The sequence below is a fragment of the Myxine glutinosa genome, chromosome 9 (genome assembly GCF_964187855.1).
Source record: "Myxine glutinosa chromosome 9, kmMyxGlut1.1, whole genome shotgun sequence".
Classification (NCBI taxonomy): domain Eukaryota; kingdom Metazoa; phylum Chordata; class Myxini; order Myxiniformes; family Myxinidae; genus Myxine; species Myxine glutinosa.
Genome location: NC_136269.1, coordinates 18,594,677 through 18,617,303, shown reverse-complemented (window position 1 = coordinate 18,617,303; position 22,627 = coordinate 18,594,677). Strand labels below are relative to the sequence as shown.

The 22,627-nt window shown below is 44.5% G+C and overlaps 1 protein-coding gene across 2 annotated transcripts in view; it reads right to left on the bottom strand.

The window, feature by feature from the left end:
- Positions 1–22,627, bottom strand: part of KIAA0586 (KIAA0586 ortholog) — a 414,056-nt gene that overhangs the window by 87,716 nt on the left and 303,713 nt on the right. For both annotated transcript variants that reach the window (XM_078784140.1, XM_068129752.2), the window contains 2 exons: positions 18,713–18,967; positions 9,792–9,996 (listed from right to left, as the gene is read on the bottom strand). In XM_078784140.1, coding sequence (XP_078640266.1) covers positions 9,792–9,996; positions 18,713–18,967 — 460 coding nt within the window. The remainder of the gene's footprint in view (positions 1–9,791; positions 9,997–18,712; positions 18,968–22,627) is intronic.

The following is a 22,627-nucleotide window of genomic DNA, read 5'->3' as shown; positions in this document are numbered from 1 at the left end:
TAAAAAGGAAGACAAGTAGAGAGGAAAAAGTGGATGTTCAGCGCAGGAAGAAATGTCGGCCATTGTGGCAGATAAAACAATGCACAAAGCGAATATAACTTGAGCATGTTCCGTATCGTCATTACAAATCAAGTGAACTCTTGATTGTGCTAGTCAACAGCTTTGGTCGTGCATTTTCATTCGAGTGTTTGTGAGGTGATCACAACTTAAAGGTACTGTTCATTCACCTGGTCCAACAGGATGGCACAGGGTAACGGATTTGCCTATTAACTGTCTCTTATGGGATACATTCCCACAGCAACTAGAAACCTCATTGGTGCTTTTGAGGCAGGTCATTGTGTTAATGAGAAAACCATCCCTTGTGTGGCGTTAAGCTCGGTGCCCCATTTGCTTTCCCTCGGTTGGCGCAAACCTGGGTGTCCCATCTGATATCCCCCGTATAGCGTTAAGCTGGGTGTCCCTCCTAATATCCCTTGGATCGTTAAGCTGGGTGTCCCACCTAATATCCCTTGGATAGCGTTAAGTTGGGTGTCCCATCTGATATCCCTCGGGTGGCGTTAAGCTACCTCCGAGGGCCTTTCACTTACTCACCACAGGCAGGTTGGTGGTCTTTCTGTCTTCTACCGACTCCTCTCCAGCCTTGCCCCCCCCAGCTCTCTCTGGGCTCTGTCCCCCAAATATTCCTGCAGGTCGCACAAGATCTGCCTGCAACCCTCTTATGGTTAAACTGCCAAAATCAAGACTCTGCTCACCTTCCCTCTTTCATTCCTCTTTTCTCCCGCCTCTGGAACAAACTCCCCCACTCCCTTCAATCCCACTCCTCCCTCCAGGTCTTTAAAACAGCTGTTCACCACCATCTCTTATCTTCCCCCATCCAAAACCTTGATCTTTTCTACCCCCGCTAATTTCACCCCAAATCCACTTTTTTGAAATACCAACTTCTTTCCTGGAAGTCCTTGGTGTCCTTGTGTTTTATACTTCTCCCACCCCCCCCCCCCTTCTCCCCCCAAGCCCTCTCCCTCCCACACATTCCCGATGTCCCTCACAAATGTTGTGTTTATGTGCTTCCCCTTCTCTCCCGATCTTGTCCACTGCTCCCCTTTTTATACACTTTGTTTGTTTGTCTGTTTGATTTGTTTGTGTGATAAATGTTAGCTCTTTCACGAGCCTCGATTATGTATCCAAAAAAAAAAAAAAAAAAAAAAAGTTGTGTGTCCCATCTGATATCGTTAAGTTGGGCGTCCCATCTGATATCCCTCGGGTGGCGTTAAGTTGGGTGTCCCACCTGATATCCCTCGGATAGCGTTAAGTTGGGTGTCCCACCTGATATCCCTCGGATAGCGTTAAGTTGGGTGTCCCACCTGATATCCCTCGGATAGCGTAAAGCTGGGTGTCCCACCTGATATCCCTCGGATAACGTTAAGCTGGGTGTCCCACCTGATATCCCTCGGGTGGCGTTAAGTTGGCTGTCCCACCTGATATCCCTCGGATCGCGTTAAGTTGGGTGTCCCACCTGATATCCCTCGGGTGGCGTTAAGTTGGGTGTCCCACCTGATATACCTCGGATAGCGTTAAGCTGGGTGTCCCACCTGATATCCCTCGGATAGCGTGAAGTTGGGTGTCCCATCTGATATCCCTCGGATAGCGTTAAGCTGGGTGTCCCACCTGATATCCCTCGGGTGGCGTTAAGTTGGGTGTCCCACCTGATATCCCTCGGTAGCGTTAAGCTGGGTGTCCCATCTGATATCCCTCGGATGGCGTTAAGCTGGGTGTCCCATCTGATATCCCTTGGGTGGCATTAAGTTGTGTGTCCCACCTGATATGATTCGGGTGGCGTTAAGTTGGGTGTCCCATCTGATATCCCTCGGGTGGCGTTAAGCTGGGTGTCCCATCTGCTATACCTCGGGTGGCGTTAAGCTGGGTGTCCCATCTGATATCCCTTGGGTGGCGTTAAGCTGTGTGCCCAATCTGCTATACCTCGGGTGGCGTTAAGCTGGGTGTCCCATCTGATATCCCTCGGGTGGCGTTAAGCTGTGTGCCCAATCTGCTATACCTCGGGTGGCATTAAGCTGGGTGTCCCATCTGATATCCCTCGGGTGGCGTTAAGCTGTGTGCCCAATCTGCTATACCTCGGGTGGCGTTAAGCTGTGTGTCCCATCCGATATCCCTCGGGTGGCGTTAAGCTGTGTGTCCCATCTGATATCCCTCGGGTGGCGTTAAGCTGGGTGTCCCATCTGATATCCCTCGGGTGGCGTTAAGCTGTGTGCCCCATCTGCTATCCCTCGGGTGGCGTTAAGCTGTGTGCCCCATCTGATATCCCTCGGGTGGCGTTAAGCTGTGTGTCCCATATGATATCCCTCGGGTGGCGTTAAGCTGTGTGTCCCATATGATATCCCTCGGGTGGCGTTAAGCTGTGTGTCCCATATGATATCCCTCGGGTGGCGTTAAGCTGGGTGTCCCATCTGATATCCCTCGGGTGGCGTTCAGCTGTGTGCCCCATCTGCTATCCCTCGGGTGGCGTTAAGCTGTGTGCCCCATCTGATATCCCTCGGGTGGCATTAAGCTGTGTGCCCCATCTGATATCCCTCGGGTGGCGTTAAGCTGTGTGCCCCATCTGATATCCCTCGGGTGGCGTTAAGCTGTGTGTCCCATCTGGTATCCCTCGGGTGGCGTTAAGCTGTGTGCCCCATCTGATATCCCTCGGGTGGCATTAAGCTGTGTGCCCCATCTGATATCCCTCGGGTGGCGTTAAGCTGTGTGCCCCATCTGATATCCCTCGGGTGGCGTTAAGCTGTGTGTCCCATCTGGTATCCCTCGGGTGGCGTTAAGCTGTGTGTCCCATCTGATATCCCTCGGGTGGCGTTAAGCTGTGTGCCCCATCTGATATTCCTCGGGTGGCGTTAAGCTCGGTGTCCCATCTGCTCGCATTAGCTGGGGGAGGTTAAAGATCGCACTCTGCCATTTGATGAAGAGTAGGTGAGTTATTATTATACCCAGTGTCTATTACGTTATTCGTGCCTGTTGTTTGTGTCCATTATGACATCCTTCAAAACAGTAAATTTCCTGTTTGGAGTGATTTTCAAATTTTGTTTGACTGCCAGACAGACAGAGTAAAAATGTTATCTCACTCCTCTCTGTGCGTGTGTGATCGCGATGAATTCTAGGCCCAGGTACGTTAAAATGACAGACTTGTCTTCCTATTCATGCTCCGATTCTTGTTGAAAATATAACATTCGATTTAAACAAGTCGTTCCTCGATCACAAACTGGTGAGACAGACGTGGCCATCAATTACACAGGCCAAGCATGTCTGAGAGGAAAATGGTGAACGTGATCAGCGAATGCCGTTGGTATTCTTACTCCAGCACGTCATGTGACCTTCTCGACTTGAAGGCGGCTGACAGCATGGTTTAGCGGTATGCACGCTCACCTCCAAGCTGTCCAGTTCGGGTATGAACCCCGACCTAGCTATAAACTGTCATCTCAGTGCTTCACAGGCAGGTGATGTGTGTGATGGGCGTTTCATCCAACTAACATCAGTTGGTGGACGTTAAATATTCCACGGAATTCTTCGCGAAGAGTAGTCGAGCTATCGCTGGCACCATCAGCAAATTCCTCTCTTAACCAACAGAGAACTTTGCATCAGCAGCACAGCCACACCCTCAGCCAATGATGCCACCCTGCATCCTTGTGCTGCATACGAGGAAGAGAAACTTGAAGATGAGAGTTTGTGTTCCCTAGCGACTTCTATACTTCATCATGACATTCCACATGGTTGACTGGACATTTGAAAATTTGAAAATTCGATAAAAATTGAAATCACCTTTGAAAAGGTGCCAACTGTCTCGCAGGCAATTATACGGTTCCTTGTTAGAACTCTGTTACCTCCTTCTGAGACAGAATGCTCTGAAATGGAGTAATCAGGCCATTCACTGCCTGTTTGTAGGACATCGGATTATGGCATTCATAATCATGGACATCACATTAAATATTGTCACCACTGGAACGTCCCATGGTTTTTCAAGGTATGGTATACTTTACACTGGGAGGAAAAACAATACCACGTGATGGATCTGTTGTTGTTGTTCGGACAGGGCAGTCAAGACAGTTGTTGTCAGAGTTGGAGCTGGAGAGAGAGAGAGAGGTCAGGAGAGAAAAGCCCACGGCAGCTTTGGACAAGTTGAGTTGGGCAATTGAGTGGAGTTCAGCGTAACTGAGCAACACCACAGACAAGCGTGAGTGTCCCGGGTGAAAAGGAGTTATGAAGCCTGGACGTCCGTCCGTCCGTGTGTGTCTGTGTTTGCCGTTGGTTGTTATCTCCATAAACGGGTTTCAGAAGGCCCGTTTCGGAGTCCTTCCAGGTCTCGAAGTATCCAGCTCCGTTTCAGTAAGGGATCGTGATTCATGGCCCAGTTTGTGAAGTTTTCCTATTCTCAAGGTTTTGTTCTGAAGGCCTCTATTGAGGATCGTCACTGGGCCTCGGACAGCTTCCAACTGCAGTTCATTTGTCGTAATATTCCCAGGGATGGTTTTTAAGATCTCTGTAAGGTTATTTTAATCATTCCCATTGATCCAATAATAACTGGAACAATTTCAGTGCTTTTCAGCTTCCAGGTTCTTTTCACTTCATTTTGAGGGTTTGGTATTTGGTCATTTTCTTGATTCCTGCATTGTTTAGGCCAAAATCACTGGGGACTGACACCTCATTTAGCAATGCCTTCTTTTCTTTTTTTGTACCTCAGAACTATATCCGGTTGCAATGCTTTGTTTTATATGTTCTTGCTTGATGGGATCATTAGGTCATACGTGAACATTACTTCCTTGTTTTCAGTTATTGATTTTAGTTCATGCTTCCACGAGGAACTGACCCTGGTGTTGGGCTAGCGGCTAAGGTGCCGGCTTAGGATCCAATGGATCCTGGGTTCGAATCCCGGTCGATTGCTGAATTAACGCCAGGGGGGTTGACTCAGCCTGTCATACCTTCTGAGGTCGGCTAATTGAGTACCAGTTCACTGGTAATTCCCTGTTTGTCGTTAAAGGCGGCAAAAAGGGTTGGCGTCAGGAAGGGCATCCGGCCGTAAAACATTGCTTCAAAAAGGGGACCGAAAAACAACAACAACCACGGTTCCCGAAAAAGGCCAACCCCCGCTTTGCGGGGAAAAATGGCCTCTAAAGGTGGTTTTTCTTCCACGAGGAACTGGGATAGAGTTTTCTGGAACTGGGATATTAAGACTTTTGCAGATGTGCCAGTGGATTACTCGACATGCCTTGTTGTGCCTTTGGGTGTACAGCTGCTCTGACATGAGTTTTTTTTTTTGTATACTAGTAGGAGGTGGCTTGTACTTTCTGTTTCTACCTTGCAGAACCTACACTTGTCCTATTGACTCAGTCCCGATATTTTCTTAAAGCCATTGGTGTAGTGTCCTTGGTCTTAGCCATTTATAATGATTCGGTCTCCATCCATGTTGAGCTGACCTCTTCTTAGCCATTCCACAGAGCCTTCTTTGACTACCCCCAATCTGTCCAACTCTTTTCTATTCCTTCCTGCTCTTTTATCGTTTCCCCAGCTGTCAGTGTATATCTGTTGATATTTCGTTTTATATTTTTCTTTCTTCTTTTTTTTGCAATTGTTGGGACTCTACTCGTTGTTTCGGATTCTTCTATGACATCTTTGATTCGCACCTGTCTTTGGAAATGTTTTGCTAGGTGAGTTAGGGATACCTTCTCTGGTTTGTTGTCTTCATGTTTGTTTACAAATTGGATTCGGTAGTCTGTTGCAGGACCGAAAACAACCCTTCTACCCATTTGATGCTTAGGTAGGGTCGAGTAAGCAGGTGACGAGAGGGTTTTGAAAGAGTGAGACATGTTCAGGGCCTCGACGCGTCCTGGCCCCCATAGCAACTTTTCACCCGAGACATACTTGCTTGTCTATGGTGTCACTCGGTTCCAGAGGACAACACTCAATTGCTCATCACAACACGTCCCAAGCTAACAGCCTGACCTCTCACTCCAGTCTCAACTCAAACTCCAACAACAACTGCTCCAACTGAGCTCTTGAGGGCCAGAATAATTATCTTGTGACCATGTGCCAGACATGTGACCATGACCCTGGTGTTGGGCTAGCGGCTAGGGTGCCGGCCCGGCTTAGGATCCTAGGATCCTGGGTTCGAATCCCGGTCTAATCGCTGAATTAACACCAGGGGGGTTGACTCAGCCTGTCATCCTTCCGAGGTCGGCTAATTGAGTACCAGTTCACTGGTAATTCCCTGTTTGTCGTTAAAGGCGGCAAAAAGGGTTGGCGTCAGGAAGGGCATCCGGCCGTAAAACATTGCTTCAAAAAGGGGACCGAAAAACAACAACAACCACGGTTCCCGAAAAAGGCCAACCCCCGCTTTGCGGGGAAAAATGGCCTCTAAAGGTGGTTTTTTTTTTTCTTCTTCTTTTTTTTTCATGTGCCGACTGGCACTCCCATCGAATCAACTCATGCCACTGCACGGCCACCATTGCCATGGGTGTCTGGTGGTACTCGCTTATCGTCACAACTGTGGTTCTTACCTCGGCACATTCCCGCAAGGTGTTGCTTTTGCTGTCCCCGGAGGAGGGAAGGGGTTTTTAGTTGGGGCTTGAGGAGCTGGGGGAATGGAGGTTCATTTAAAAAGAAAACAAATAAACATATTACCAATGGGCCAATTTAGAAGATTAAAGGTGGGATAATTAATGTCTAGACACAATACAGAATGGCGGGGATAGACTCTTTAGCTCTTTCTGAACATGCTTCGACACGAGTCCTGTGATTTACACAGAAACCAATGTTTATGCCAGAAATTTACCAATGACATAACTAGGCTATATTACTTCCATTATCCCCTATCGCGTTCCTACAACAAGATACTTTACTTTGGTAAGAAAAACAATACCAAGTCATGGAACTGGGTGCTGTGGTGTGAAGGAAGGATGAGATGTCATGTCAAATGATGAAAGGATGGCATCTCAAATGATTTGCGATAAAATGCAAGTAGAAGCTTTGATTCAAATAAACCTTAAAGCACAAAATCGATGCTCATAGCAGTAAAACACTGTTACACGACTAAGGCAAGTGGAGTAAAATATCTTTCGCTGAAAAATATTTTAGCAATTAAATAAATCATTTAAAATGAGTCTGAGTGTACAATTTCTCCACGGGTTCATCTCAAGCACTTCCACCAGTTTTACACCAAAACAATCATGTTTCACTCACCATGGGGTTAAATTCATTTCAGGAAGGATTAAAAATAGCTTCTCTTTCAGTGAAAAACAAATGGTGTCTTCACAGATCATTTGAACACGTTCCAAGGATTGTGCACCTGGGTTTGAATCATCTTCGCTCCAGTGACTCGAAAACCTGGCAGCTTGTGAACTTCTGCACAGGAATAGTATCTGCTAATGATCCCAAAAGGTTTATCTGAAAATTGCTTCGAGAGTCTGAAAATTGGACGCCTTGTAGGAATGGCTCGTCGCCGGCCTTCGGGGAGTCGATGCCGGCTCCACCGTGATGTCTGTGCATGGCTGCCAAGAACGACCACTGGAAACGTCTCTTTACCATGGCGGGCAAAATGTGTCACATGTTCCGTTACATCTTTGGAAATCGTGCAAGTGCTTGGATCAGTCAGCTTTTAATGAAGCACCTTAAACATACATTTTAAACTGTGGTCTAGTTACAGATCACATCCAAATCGATAAAAACGAAATATCCATGTTATTTGAATGATGTACAGGGGGAATACAGGGTTAAACTTTCTATAAGAAATGATGTGTAACCAAGGACCGAGCTACATTCGCATTACCATGACACTACACACAAGTAACATGATTTGTTTTAAACATTTTATTCATGTTTACATGCAGGGAAACTTACAGAAGAACCAGCCTCTAGAGGCCATTTTTCCCCGTGGAGCAGGGCTTGGCCTTTTTCAGGCACCGTGGTCCCCTTTTTGAAGCAATGTTTTATGGCCGGATGCCCTTTCTGCTGCCAACTCTGTTAGTCGCCTCTTGCAACACACAGGGAATTACCAGTGAACTGGTACTCAATTTGCCGAACTCGGAAGGATGACAGGCTGTGTCAAACCCCCTGGCGTTAATTCAGCGATCGACCGGGATTCGAACCCAGTAACCTAGGATCCCAAGCCGGCACCCTAACCTAACCACTAAGCCAACACCAGGCTCCCTTACAGGTTGATGTGAAATAAGTAGCCTCCTGTTCGTCGTTATTCTCCATGTGCAGGTTTCGGAAGGTGGAATGGAGCATTCCTTGGTCTCAAAGTATCCACAAGATAAGACGTTGACCTTTAACCCGGAGGGGTACGATGTAAATTAAGTATAAATGTGACTTGCTCTGGGGCTATCTAGGGAGGGAAATTTCATTCCGATCTGACAAACCTTAGTTGAGTTACGGTGAAAAATGTTAAAATGTCTATAATTGGGTCATGACCTTAAAATTAAGTCAAGGGCAAATAAATGTCAGCCCCCATACTTAGTATTCTCTTTATTGATGCAAAATTTCATTCCAAAAGTTGTTGGACATTGGCAGGAAAAAGGGAGAAAACCCTAAATGGTGGTTTAATACTCCTAAGGGTGTAAAACCTTGACCTTTAACCCCGAGAGGTATAATGTAAGTTTAGCATAAATGTGGCTTGCTCTACACTATCTAATGAGTGCAATTTTGTTCCGATTGGACAGACCTTAGTTGAGTTATGGTGAAAAATGTAAAAGAAAGTCTACAATTAGGTCATGACCTTGAAATTAGGTCAAGGTCAAAATTTTAGGCCAACCCCTGCCTACTTTATATTTGCATTGAAATCAAACAAATGAACTACCTCTAGAGGCCATTTTTCCCCGCAGAGCAGGGGTTGGCCTTTTTCGGGCACCTTGGTCCCCTTTTTTGAAGCAATGTTTTATGGCCGGATGCCTTTCCTGCCGCCAACCCTGTTTGTCGCCTCTTGCGACACACAAGGAATTACCAGTGAACTGGAACTCAATTTGCCGACCTCGGAAGGATGACAGACTGAGTTCACCCCCCTGGCGTTAATTCAGCGATTGACCGGGATTCAAACCCAGGATCCCAAGCCGGCACCCTAACCGCTAAGCCAACACCAGGCCTAACGGTCAAAATAGATTATATTCCGGTAAAAATGATTATCGATTCTGGAGCTTCTGTCAATCTACTAATGGATGGAAACACTTTCCACAGACTATGTCCAGATGGCCACTACTGTACTCTATCCAAGTCAGCAACTAGCATCTTCAGTCTTCACATATGGTTCAAACACTCTTTTACCTATTCAAGGTACGTTTGACAGTTGTAGTATAACAGTAAAACTGTGGCCAACATAGCGGTGGCCAATACGGATGATACAGGGTCTCGGGTGCACATTGGCCATCCAACTTGGGGTGCTAAGTGTCCGCCCACCTGTTCAACCTGTGCCATTACAAATGACCAAGAAGCCAATCAATCCGTGAGAGGTCATCTATGTTAACATGTGTGGTCCATTTCCCGCAGACGAATACATCCTCGGCATTGTCGATGAAAGTTCAAGATGGCCAGAAGCAATTATCCTGTCATCCACCTCTACCCAGTCCGCCATTAGAGGCCTACCAACTGTATTTTCCACCCATGACTAGCCACATTAAATTGTATCAGACAATGGACCCCAGTTTATCTGTTTCAGGTTCAAACAGTTTTGCAGCATTCATGGAATCAAACATCGCAAAATTACACCTTTATGAGCGATTTCATAACATAAAGCATTTCCATACCTTTTTGGAACTCAATGAGGCGGGGTCGGGCTCTCCACGGTCTCTTGTAAGGTGGCGAGTTAACATGCAGGTAATGTGGCCGCAAGACCGTAGAACGGCGGCCATCTTGTCCCGCTTTGCCATATATTCTGCCAAGTGAAGCCTCATCCAGAATGGGCTCTGGGAGTAGGCCAAAGCCAGGCTGCTTTGGTGAGATGGTTTTGGCCTGACAAGTACAGAGTTCATAGTCATTCACAGCGATCTCTTAAAACAATACTCAAAATGATTCTTTGGTAAAAAAAGAAAAAGAAAAAAGAAACACGTGGTGGCAACAAAAAATTACAGTGTCAGTCGCAGACCGAAAGAGACTTCTCTAACAGACTCAAACCTGGAATGAACCCTTATGATATCACTAAGATTGCACCAACCGTCAAAGAGCAGGACGGCAAATGTAAAATGTCAGCTGTCTATGACTTTGTGTTCCTAAGATATAGAACACACAGTAATATATATCATTCCGTTGATTACGTCATGCAATATGTGCTGTCAAGAATAATTAGTTGGTTGCTAATATTTAAAGGACTTTTCGAAAGGACTTTTCGAATTTTTTGATGCATTCCTGAAAAAGATTTGGGACATGAGCTCACTACGCACTCCAAGTAGGGAATGTGCCGCTTTGGTGATGCAATAGACGCTGGGTAAAACAGCGGTAAAAATGAGAATTAATTTATTTATGCACCTTTAAACCTCGATAAAAACATTTATCATGGAATACCATAGTACAGGGTGTTCCAAAAAGACCCGGACAACTTTGGTTATTAATATATTTAGAACCACAAATGATACAAAGATACCCGTTGGTTTATATGATACAGAAACTCAAAGTTGCGCCCACATCATCAATACTTGTCAATACCACCCCGTTTGTCGTGCACAGGACATGAAAAGGTGGTACACGAGTTCTTGCCATGTTCGGCTCAGCATGTTTGCATCCATCAATGCGCATGCAGCTGTGATCCGAGAACCAAGATCCTGCAGGTTTGCCACCTTGGTGTTGTAGACATCATCTTTGACAAACCCTCCACAGAAAAAAAAATCAAGGGGGGTTATGTCTGGTGACTTGTGGAGACCAGGCGGTTGGTCCGTCTCAGCCAATCCAGCGACCTGGAAATTTTTCATTCAGGATGGCTTAAACGACTAAGGCCCAATGAGGGGGAACACCGTCCTGTTGAAAAATGATATCGGGTTGCAGGTCTTCAATCTTTGGGAAGGTGAATCCTTCAAACATGTTCCTGTAAATTGTTGAGGTCACTGTATCCTCCACAAAGAAAAACGGGCCCACCAAGGAGTCATGGAGAAAGCCACGCCACACATTGACCTTTGGACTATCACGTATATTTGGACCCTAACCCTAACAACCCTAACCCTAACTCTAAGTACACCTTTTATTCTCGAACTTTTTCATAACTAACAAGAATGAAAAATACACCAAAATACATCGCTAAAGTACCAGATCAAGAGATCGCAAAATCACCAAATTCTTCATCCTCAGAACATATTGGTAAATGCCATCGTGCTTTGCACAATAACAACGGAAGCAATTACAATGATTTCAATGGAAGGAAGCGACATTCTCTCTTGGGGACTGCACCTGTACCATAACAGAAATATTTTTTAAAATCAGAATAAAATAAAAAACAACGACAATACACCACAAATGTATTGTGATGTCGTGTCTGTACATGTGTGAATTATATACGTTTGACGTGATCGGTGTGCGCATGGGCGCTGGTGTACGTGTGAGTCTTCCTGTCTTTTTATAAGACACCCATCCACCCCTGGGAGAACTGAACATCTGGCGACAAGAGTAAACTATTTTTCCTTAGAGACTGACTTATTTTTACCTGTGGCGTGTCACAGGTCGACAAGAGCTCCGCATGGTTGTCGGTGCTGTTGTTGTGGTTATTGTTGGGGTCAGTTGTTGAAATGTGCATCCATTAGTCGAACAGCTGCCAAACCCCGCCCACATTCGTCAGTTGACTCCACCCACTATACAACCCAGACAAAAATAATATGGCCGCCATCTTGGTTTTCTGGTGGGCCTAAGACATCAGGCCTGTAGGCCTCTGCTGATTAAACACTGCCTAAATGGGTTAAGTGTTACTCACAATGAGGAACCCTCCAAAATCTAATCGATGTCGAATAAAAATTATTATTTAGGTGTAATCAAGCCCGTCAGCACACACGTTATGGGCCTCCCTAAGAAAATAGCTTTATGTAGTTTTGAATGGCCCCATATTGGGGTTAAACAATCCGTGACAGTGTGACATATCAGCTTGTTCTGATATAACTGTGGTGGAGACTGACATGGATGAGATGGGTCGAGTTAATGTTTAAATAACATATGAAATGTGTGTGTTCCCAATCGGCCCGCTACCGGGTTTTGTTGCAGGTTGGTTCTTCCCGTGAGTCATGGCCACATTTGGCACAATGGGAGAGTTTAAACCCGAAGAGGAAGAGTGGTCGCTTTATATGGAGCCGATTCAGTACTATGGCGTATTGGCAGAACCACGACAAATCCACCGGTCGGGAAAAGTGTCGTTGAACCATTCCCGGACCTGGAGACCCTGGTGGGCATGTGCAATTTCTTCTTACGGGGCTTTCTTAAGGGCAAGGTTTACGCAACTCAACCAGTGAACATTCAAGACCTGAAAGAGCGGGTTCAAGCAGCTTTTGGAGACATTTCAGTCGGAATGTGACAGAAAATGGTCTTGGAGTATTGCAAAAGGATGCAAACTCCTGGAAAATGATAGAAATCACGTCAAAATTCATAACTAAATTTGTACACTTCTTAATGCAATATAATTTTTACCACGAAAACCTGAAATATGCACCTATATTCTGTAAATATTTTGTTCAATTTCGTTGCTTAGAAACTGAATTACAGGGGTTCAAAACGGGGAATAGATAAAAGGCTCACCCCGTACTTTTCCTCGTATTGTATTAAAAAGGCAATTGCCCCCTTTATTTCCTTTCTCCTTTCTTCACCATTCACCATAACCTTCGTTTTAATGTTGACGCATTAACCTTTCTTCGCTAAACCTTTCTGTTCAATCCCTGGTGTAATCCTACTTTTACCTCAAACATTCCAGTGCATTCAAAGTTTGTTTTCACCTGAGTTATTACCCTGCGCACACGTACAAAGCGGGGTAAAGCAATTGCTTCAGTCTGTCTGTCAAAAACTTTCAAAATCATTCAAAACAGGAAACACCGTTTTTAGGAACTTCATAAAGGACACACACAACAGGCACAAATAACTAATTTAATGTGTTAAATAAGGAAGTGTCACATTCAACGTATCCCAAATGCATCAACGGCCGTAAACTGTTTTGGTTTTCTTTTCTGCAGCCTTATAAACTTCTCTATTATCTCCATCACCAAAGGTGGAAGGAGGTTATGTTTTGACCCCTGCTTGTCTGTCTGTCTGTCTGTGAGCAGGATATCTCAATCCATTATGGACGGATTCGGATGAAACTTGGTGGACAGGTTGGGTGTGTGACGAGGCCGAATCGATTCGATTTTGGTGAAAAATTGCGTGCCGTCTTGACCAATCAAATCTGTCGCTTGTGCTATCCGGGTGGAGGAACATCGATATTCAGACAAAATGGCAGTGCCCAGTGATGTAACGCGTCAGCTCACTTCATTAAAAAAAAAAACTCTGTGTCGTGCTTCCTGGTTGTGGGACCTATTTTCATTCTTTATAATACCTGATATTTCAATATTTTAACGCTTCTGTTGCTTATCTTCCTTCCATAAAACGAAAGTGGTCGTTGTTTATAATTACCACTTCTCTTCATCTTCTTTCAACCACCTTTTTAAAAACCTCCAAAGCCTGCGCAATTAGTTTAACCCCTCTGTAACATGAACATAATAAAGGGGTCTCCCTTTATTATTAAGGGTTCCCTTTATTTATTCCCTTTATTAAAAAGGGCACAATAATGTTCCGTACCCAATCTTCAGGGATCACTCCTTCTTCCAAGATGTTTCGACACAACTTTATCATCTTACTATAATTCACCAAATGTCCATCCGTCTGTCTGTCCGTCCGTCTGTTCCCAGGTACCGCAAAAACGGCTGAACCGATCGCAACGATATTTTGGGTGGGTAATCCTGGGACCCCCTGGAGTAAAATAGGCTATATTGTTTTTCCAATTTCAGCTTTGGTCTGCAGCATTTTCAGGTTCGGACTCCCGCCTAACGTTATTGTCCCGGGTACCACAAAAACGGCTGCACCGATCGCAACGATACACCTCCATGCCCGTGGGATTCCCACGGGTAACCCTACTAGTCAATTTAATTCCTAGATCTCCAGCCACCACTATCATTTCACCGAAGAATCCAGTCGGACCCATTGCTTTTCCTTTCTTTAATCCCCTAATAACTGATTCAACCTCTTCTTCACATTTCTCTTCTTCTGAACCTTCAACTTTATTACATTCTTGTTCATTCTCTCATTTGTTTTCTTCATGCAAAAAAGTCATGTATTCTGTTGCTAAATTATAAAGTCACGTGATTACTTTTTGATTTGTTTTTCATTGGCTTACCTTCTATATCGTGCAATGGAGCTTTCATTAACCTCAATCACGAAAGTAATACATCAGTAATACAGTGGCCGCAGGTTAATAAAACTACCTTGGGACCGGGGCGATCTGGTCTTATTAACGGATGGTTTTATAAACCGAAGCCTGCAGATTAGGCAACAAAATGTCTTTTATTATTGTCATATTTTCAGGAATTTCTCCCCATACCAAACCGAATACAGGTTGTAAAATGCAGAGCGTATGGCCTAATTTATTAATGAACTGCCAAATGTCTGTCTGAACCCTCAAATAATCCCTGACGTCACATTGAAAATTTTTCAAAACCCTTCCATGGGGGCTTCAGCTACGTCATCATCAGAATCCTGACCCGATGTATTCATCTATCTATAATTCCAGTAATCTCTGTGTGTATGTTTGTATGTTTGTATGTTTGTCTGTGACCGCTGTTTCTCGACAACCACGGGTCCGATATACTTTAAACTTGCCAGGTATATTGCTGGGGACCTGAGGATGTGCCTTTTCAAGGTTTCATATTAATCGGACAAGTAGTTACCGAGCTATGGCGATTTCTTTACCAAACTCCGCAAGCCGTTCGCTTTGGACCAAACCATTTCATGTAAATAGAGGGGGGGGGATTGTCACCGTACTCGCAAGCCGTTCGCTTTGGACCAAACCATTTCATGTAAATAGAGGGGGGGGGGGATTGTCACCGTACTCGCAAGCCGTTCGCTTTGGACCAAACCATTCCATGTAAATAGAGGGGGGGGGATTGTCACCGTACTCGCAAGCCGTTCGCTTTGGACCAAACCATTTCATGTAAATAGAGGGGGGGGATATAATTTTAGATATCTATCTATAATTCCAGTAATCTCTGTGTGTATGTTTGTATGTTTGTATGTTTGTCTGTGACCGCTGTTTCTCGACAACCACGGGTCCGATATACTTTAAACTTGCCAGGTATATTGCTGGGGACCCGAGGATGTGCCTTTTCAAGGTTTCATATTAATCGGACAAGTAGTTACCGAGCTATGGCGATTTCTTTACCAAACTCCGCAAGCCGTTCGCTTTGGACCAAACCATTTCATGTAAATAGAGGGGGGGGATTGTCACCGTACTCGCAAGCCGTTCGCTTTGGACCAAACCATTTCATGTAAATAGAGGGGGGGGATTGTCACCGTACTCGCAAGCCTTTCGCTTTGGACCAAACCATTCCATGTAAATAGAGGGGGGGGATTGTCACCGTACTCGCAAGCCGTTGGCTTTGGACCAAACCATTTCATGTAAATAGAGGGGGGGGATATAATTTTAGATATATATATAGTACGGGCATGCCCTAGTCTATCTATAATTCCAGTAATCTCTGTGTGTATGTCTGTGTGTATGTCTGTGTGTCTGTGACCGCTGTTTCCCGACAACCACGGGTCCGATATACTTTAAACTTGCCAGGTATATTGCTGGGGACCTGAGGATGTGCCTTTTCAAAGTTTCATATTAATCGGAGAAGTAGTTACCGAGCTATGTCCAAAAAACGATTCAACCAATCAGAGAGCAGCGAGCTATCACGTGTGCCGAACGTGCCGAACAGACTCTGCCTCGGACGGCACATTTGAGAGCGTATTCATTTATTTCACGTTGGCAAACTATGTTGGCGTTAAACTATGTTTTAAAACTAATTAAAACTAATTTGCGATTCATCGTAACTGCGATATGCGACCTTCCGGACAGTCAAATGAGGACGTCACTTCCGGACTTACGGATAGTCATAGTGACGACGCACTGATGCTGAACGTGGCGAGCAGACGCTGCCTCGGACTGCACATTTGAGAGCGTATTCATTTATTTGACGTTGCAATCTGTGTTGATTGTTGTAAGGTACGATCGATTGTAGTACACGTTTATAATAACTCTGCCGATACAGGCCCGATTAACTGCAGCGCCATCCGAGCTGCGGCGTCGGGACGATACATTCATTGTACGGTCACATCACGCACTTACGGGCACGCCCATGGGCCCATGGGCACGCCCATGCATGCATGGGCGAAGACATTTTTTTTTTTTTTTTTGGCAAGGAACGGGCACCCACGTACGGGCACGTCCTAGTATCGTTGATTTCAGACACAATTCTTTCCAAGACCGCTTCATCTTCCTCTTTGTCGTCTTCAAGCGTCACCGGAATTTCATCGTCAATGTCAACCCAAGCATGGAACTCTTCTGCAGCCATTCCAGGAGAAGGATCAACATCAGCTCTTCCTCTTGAGGTTTGAATCCTCATTTCTTTTCCCAACAATTGGTGATGGTCTTTGAAAAGACCTTGGACCAGGCTCCAGGGAACATGTGCACAGCATCAAACGCATTATTTTTCTTTTCAACGTCGTTTGCTGTCAGGCGATCACCATCGACCTCAACCATGTCTATGATTGCTCGACGCATCTCATACCTGAAGTAATCTCTCATGGCCCGAATAAAAATGCCCAACGGATGTGGTGTTCGCAGGAAGACTTCTGGTGTGGATCTGAGAGTTCAGGAACATCAGCACATGTGTCAGTTTTTCAACAAGTCAGTCCAGATCGAAGCGGCCATCCATGAGTTGTGTGAAGATCAGTACAGCACAGGGAAGGTCTTCAACTTTTTTTCCGCCGCATCGAGGTCAGTTCGTTTCTGCTTAGAAGCCATCAGATGAACAAACGTCATGACGTCATGATGTATCTCGTGCATACAAATCAAAATCTTTCTTTTGATTTCTATGGGCGGGGCTTCAATTGGGAGGCCCAAATGAAAAGACAAAATATCAGAAATTGAAGGCTTTTTTTTATTTTAAACGATTTATATAAACATCCGTTGAATCATATCACACGCAAATCATCAAAATCTAAACAGTATTTGTAGAATTTCAATAAAAGCCACATCACTGTTCATATCGGTAAATATTATTCCATCGTGTTTGGAAAAACTGGAAAATTAGAAATTGGAAAAATTGGAAAATTTGAAAAAAAATTGGAAAAACAATATAACCTATTTTACTCAAGGGGGTCCCAGGATTACCCACCCAAAATTTCGTTGCGATCGGTTCAGCCGTTTTTGCGGTACCTGGGAACCGACAGACAGACAAACAGACAGACAGACAAACAGACAGACAGACAGACAAACAGACAGATAGACATTTGGTGAATTATAGTAAGATTAACCGATGTTTCCTTAACACTGGAGCCATAGAGTCGAAGTGGTCCTAAAAAGCGATTGGTTTTATTAACCGTGGTTTTTATTAAACGGCGTTTGCTGCACTGTGTTGTATTTCTCTTTTCTTTTCTTTCTTTGTGTTTAATTTCTTGAAAACAAAACCAACATCAGCAATCACCAAGGGGGAAATTAGCTTGATAATGACGAACCATCATCGTTTTGTTCCATGAAAGGAAATAAAGCGAACCAAAAAAAGGAGACCGCACAGTGCTTTTAACAAACTTGAAAGTAAGAGAGAAAGGCAGCTCTTATCAAGCACAGAGTGGCCAGATGGGGTCTTTACTTCAAAATGAGTTTGATGGAATGAGATAAACCTATAGCACGGCGGTTTCACACCCGTGTATGTTGAGAAAACCCGGGCAAAATAAACCACAAATCCAAAACCACAAACTTCCTTTCCCGCCATCGGATGGGCCCCCTTTTACAGGTACCGTGGCCTGCAAAAGTATTCACCCCCCTCCAATGTTTTCACATTTTGATGCCACCTGATCTTATTTCATGATGCTTTCAAAACCAAACTTAATATGTCGAGTCTTCACAAACTATTCCAAAGTGATGAAGTTTTTAAAAATGCAGAAAAAATGTGAATAAATTCGATTAACAGAGAAAAATCAGATGATTCTCAGTTGCATAAGTATTCAATCCTTTGCCTAATTGACCCTAAATCACTTCAGGGGTAAATAATTTGTTTGAAAAGTTACAAAATAAGTGTAATAGGTTTCACCTGTATGTAATCAGTGGTTTAACAGTGATACTCCGGGCACGTGGAGAAAAGTTTTGTGGTCAAAGACAAAAGTTGAACTTTTTGGTGTAAACTCAAAGTGTTACGTCTGGTGCAATCTTAACACTGCACATCACCCAGTCAGCAACATCCGTACTGCCAAGCTTGGTGGTGGCAGCATTATGTTATGGGGCTGCTTTTCATCAGGCTCAACTACTACAACCAATATCATAACTCTACGACCACCAAAATCATGGCTTTCCTGCAATCAATAGTATAATTGTGGCTTTACTACTGCATTTCGAAGTTGTTCGTCCAATTAATGACAAGACTACATACATTTCCCAAAACACTCTCCTGTGCCAACATTACAATGAGCTGACCTTCGGCGCCACGCTCCGGGACGTTGTGGATCGTCGGCCGATATTCCAAACCCTTTTACCCGCATCTCGGTCTGGGACAGACTCAGATAACAGGTTTCCCTTTGTCTGTCGGCTTGTCCCAAGGGGTACTCTGACCGGCCTCGGTGCTACTTTGGATGACGTCTTGCCCTCCTGCTGGCCCGTCCCCACCTCCATGCTCGTTGGCGCTTGTGGTGATATCGATGCCATGTTCACCCACTCTCTCTGAACCTCCACCTGAGGGAGAAACGGAGCAAAAAGCAAACTGTTAATACAGCTCGTTATTCTTATTGGTGAATAAGAATAACCTGGATTATAAGGATGGTGTACAAGTCTGAAAATGCTCAAATATCCAGAGGGCATGGAGCAGGATTGAATAACCTTTGGGCTTAGTCCTCTCAAATCTCCATCCCTTTCTGCCCCCCATCTGCTCCAAAAATATAAAATCTATTGAGCATATCAAACATCTGAAATATTAATGGATTCCAAGAACAAAAATAAAACACAAATTGTGTGGCATGCAACGATACAACATCAAACACCCTCTTATGATACAACATAAACAAAAGATACAACAAATACAACACCAACAAACAAATACAACAAATACAACAGATACAACAAATATACAAACGATACAACACCCTCTTATTGTTAAATTGCCAAAATCAAGACTCTCTGCTCACCTTCACTCCTTCATTCCTCTTTTCTTCCACCTCTGGAACAAACTCCCTCAATCTCTTCAATCCAACTCCTCCCTCCAGGTCTTTAAAACAGCTGTTCACCACCATCTCTTATCTTCCCCCATCCAAAACCTTGATCTTTTCTACCCCCGCTAATTCACCCCAGATACACTTTTTTGAAATACCAACTTCTTTCCTGGAAGTTCTCGCAGTGTCCATGTGTCTTATACCTCCCCCACCCAACCCCCCCTTCCCATGACTCCTCCCCCCCCCAAGCCCTCTCCCTCCCACAGATCTCCCGATGTCCCTGCTCTTCATCTTCTTCTCCCGCTCCCTTTATCATATGTTTTATGTTTTATGTGTCAGTTTGTCTTTTTTGTGATCAACGCATATTGTACGATACATGTTACATGCGCACATGAGAGATGGCATCGGGGCAAAATGTGGAGGTGGAGGAGTGAGAGAAGAAAATCGAGTAAAAGAAAGAATGACAAAGGAAGAGCAGGGGAAAAATGGTGAAGGAAAGGGTGATGAAAATGAGAAACGAAGAAGAGTGTGGAAGAATGGGTTGGAAGAAGACAAACACTTCCGCAAGACTCGGCCTCCTGTCGGGAGATGCCAATAACATGGAGAGTTGTGACCTCCATGTAATCCAAGGAGGCAAAATGGGAAGCAGCTGCACCAGCCCAGAGTAGGGACTCAGACTCCATGATACTTCAGATGACGCAGCCTCAGAATGCCACTGATGTCTGCCTCTGAATACCGAGACGTCGGTCTCCCTTCAAGGAGAGTTCGGTGATGTGTGCGGTCCAGCAGAGACCGATTATGACAGATTGTCAGGCCAATGAGCTCCGGAGACTGTGCCTCTTCTCGGGGTTGGCAGGAGAAGTAGACCGAGCGGTTTATAAAGCCGATCCTTGCGGAGAGACCAACAGTTACATATTCTCGCACCCACTGGTGTTTGTACAAATCCATGTCTATCTTCATTACCTGTCACCGAAGGTGGATGGAGGTTATGTATTCGCCCCTGTTCGTCACTTGCAAAATCAAAGATTCGCAAGTATACTGGTTGGTGTGGCCTGTTATTGTCTGTTTGTTTGAATGTCAATTTGGAATTTAATTATTATTTAATTATTTTGTAAAAAATAATCTTTAAGAAAATTTCCACTTTACCATTTTGGGACATTATGTGTAGATCAGTGACAAAAATCTCAATTTAATCCATTTTCAATTCAGGTTGCAACAACAAAATGTGAAAAAAGTCAAGGGGTGTGAATACTTTCTGAAGGCGCATGGTCTCATGCTTTTGATACAGTCCGGCATCTTGCCTTGTTCTCCAAACTCTCTGGCTATAGAATTGAAGGCCAACTCCACACATGGCATACTGACTTCCTCTTCTCGTAGTCAACGTGTGGCTGGCTCTCAAAGGAATCCTTTCATCTCCTGTCTTGGTTAAAGATGGAGGGCCCCAAGGCAGTAGTCTGGGTCCAGTCCGATTCCTGATCTTCTCAATGATGTCCAGGAGCAGTGGGTACGACAATAAAGGATGGGTACCGAGAGTTACGGGTTGGGGACACAAGATTGAGAGGCAAACACAGAATTGAGGCATTCGGCCTTCTCATGAGTGGAGTCGGGGTGAACGGACCGTAACAGTGTATTAATTACGTACTGTCCGAAAGGAGTTGGACCGTGAATACGTCCATTAATACGTACGATTGGAACATACAGTTACGTGAAAAAGTAAGTACACCCCATGTAAAGTTTTGACTTTTTCAACATATTTCAACATACAGCTATTTGATCTTCATTTCAACAATATTGATAGATAAAGGTGATATAATATAACAAATATCATGAAACATTTACATTTTGTAGTCCATTGTATAATTTAAATAAACATAAATGCAAATTTCGCATGTGGAAATAGTAAGTACACCCTTGGCTCTAATAGGTGTTATTGCCCCCTTTGGCAGAAACAACCTCAAGTAGGCGTTTCTTATAACTGTCGACCAGTCTCTGACATCGACTGGGAGAAATTTTTGCCCACTCCTCCATGCAGAATTCTTTCAGCTGTGCGATGTTTGAGGGGTTTCTTGCATGCACAGCTCGTTTCAAATCCCCCCACAACATCTCAATGGGATTTAGACTTGGCCATTCCAGAACCCTCCATTTCTTTCTTTTCAGCCATTCCTTGGTGGATTTACTGGTATGTTTAGGGTCATTGTCATGTTGCAAGGTCCACCTTTGGTTGAGCTTCAACTTTTCGACAGATGGCCTCACATTATCCTCAAACACCCTCTGGTACAATGAAGAATTCATAGTGGATTCGATGATGGTGAGCTGCCCAGGCCCTGATGCAGCAAAGCTGCCCCAAACCATAATATTTCCACCACCATGCTTTACAGTTGGTATCAGGTTCTTGTGGTCAAATGCTGTCTTTGGTTTTCGCCAAACATGTCTTCTGGTACTGTGGCCAAATAGCTCTACCTTTGACTCATCTGTCCAGAGCACATTGTTCCAGGAGTGCTGATCTTTGCCTCGGTGTTCATTGGCAAACTTTAGTCTTGCCCTGATGTTCTTTCTGGACAGAAAAGGTTTCCTCCTGGCACACCTCCCATGTAGATCAAATTTGTGCAGCCTCTTTCTAATGGTAGACTCGTGCACTTTGACATCAACAGTGGCAAGAGCTACCTGTAGGTCCCGTGATGACATTCTGGGGTTCTTCGAGACTTCTTTCAGCATCTTGCGGTCTGCTCTCGGGCTGAACTTGCTGGGGCGGCCTGGCCTGAACAAGTTGGCAGTTGTTTGGAATCTTCTCCACTTGTAGATGATCTTCCGGACAGTCGAATGATTGATTTCCAATTGTTTGGAGGTCTTTTTAAATCCCTTCCCAGACTCGTAGGCATCGATAACCTTCTTTCTGAAGGCCTCAGATAGCTCTTTTGATTTAGGCATGGTGACGCCGCACACTTCAACAACAAAGAGCAAACCAAACTAAATGTCTGAGGTTTAAATAAGACAGGTTCCTCCAAGATCCTCTCTAACGATGTTCTACTCATTTGCACCTGAGCTGGTGCACCTGATTCTAATTTTAGGTATTTGAAGTAGTGATAAATGTAGGGGTGCACTTACTTTTTCCACATGCGAAATTTGCATTTATGTTCATTTAAATTATACAATGGACTACAAAATGTAAATGTTTCATGATATTTGT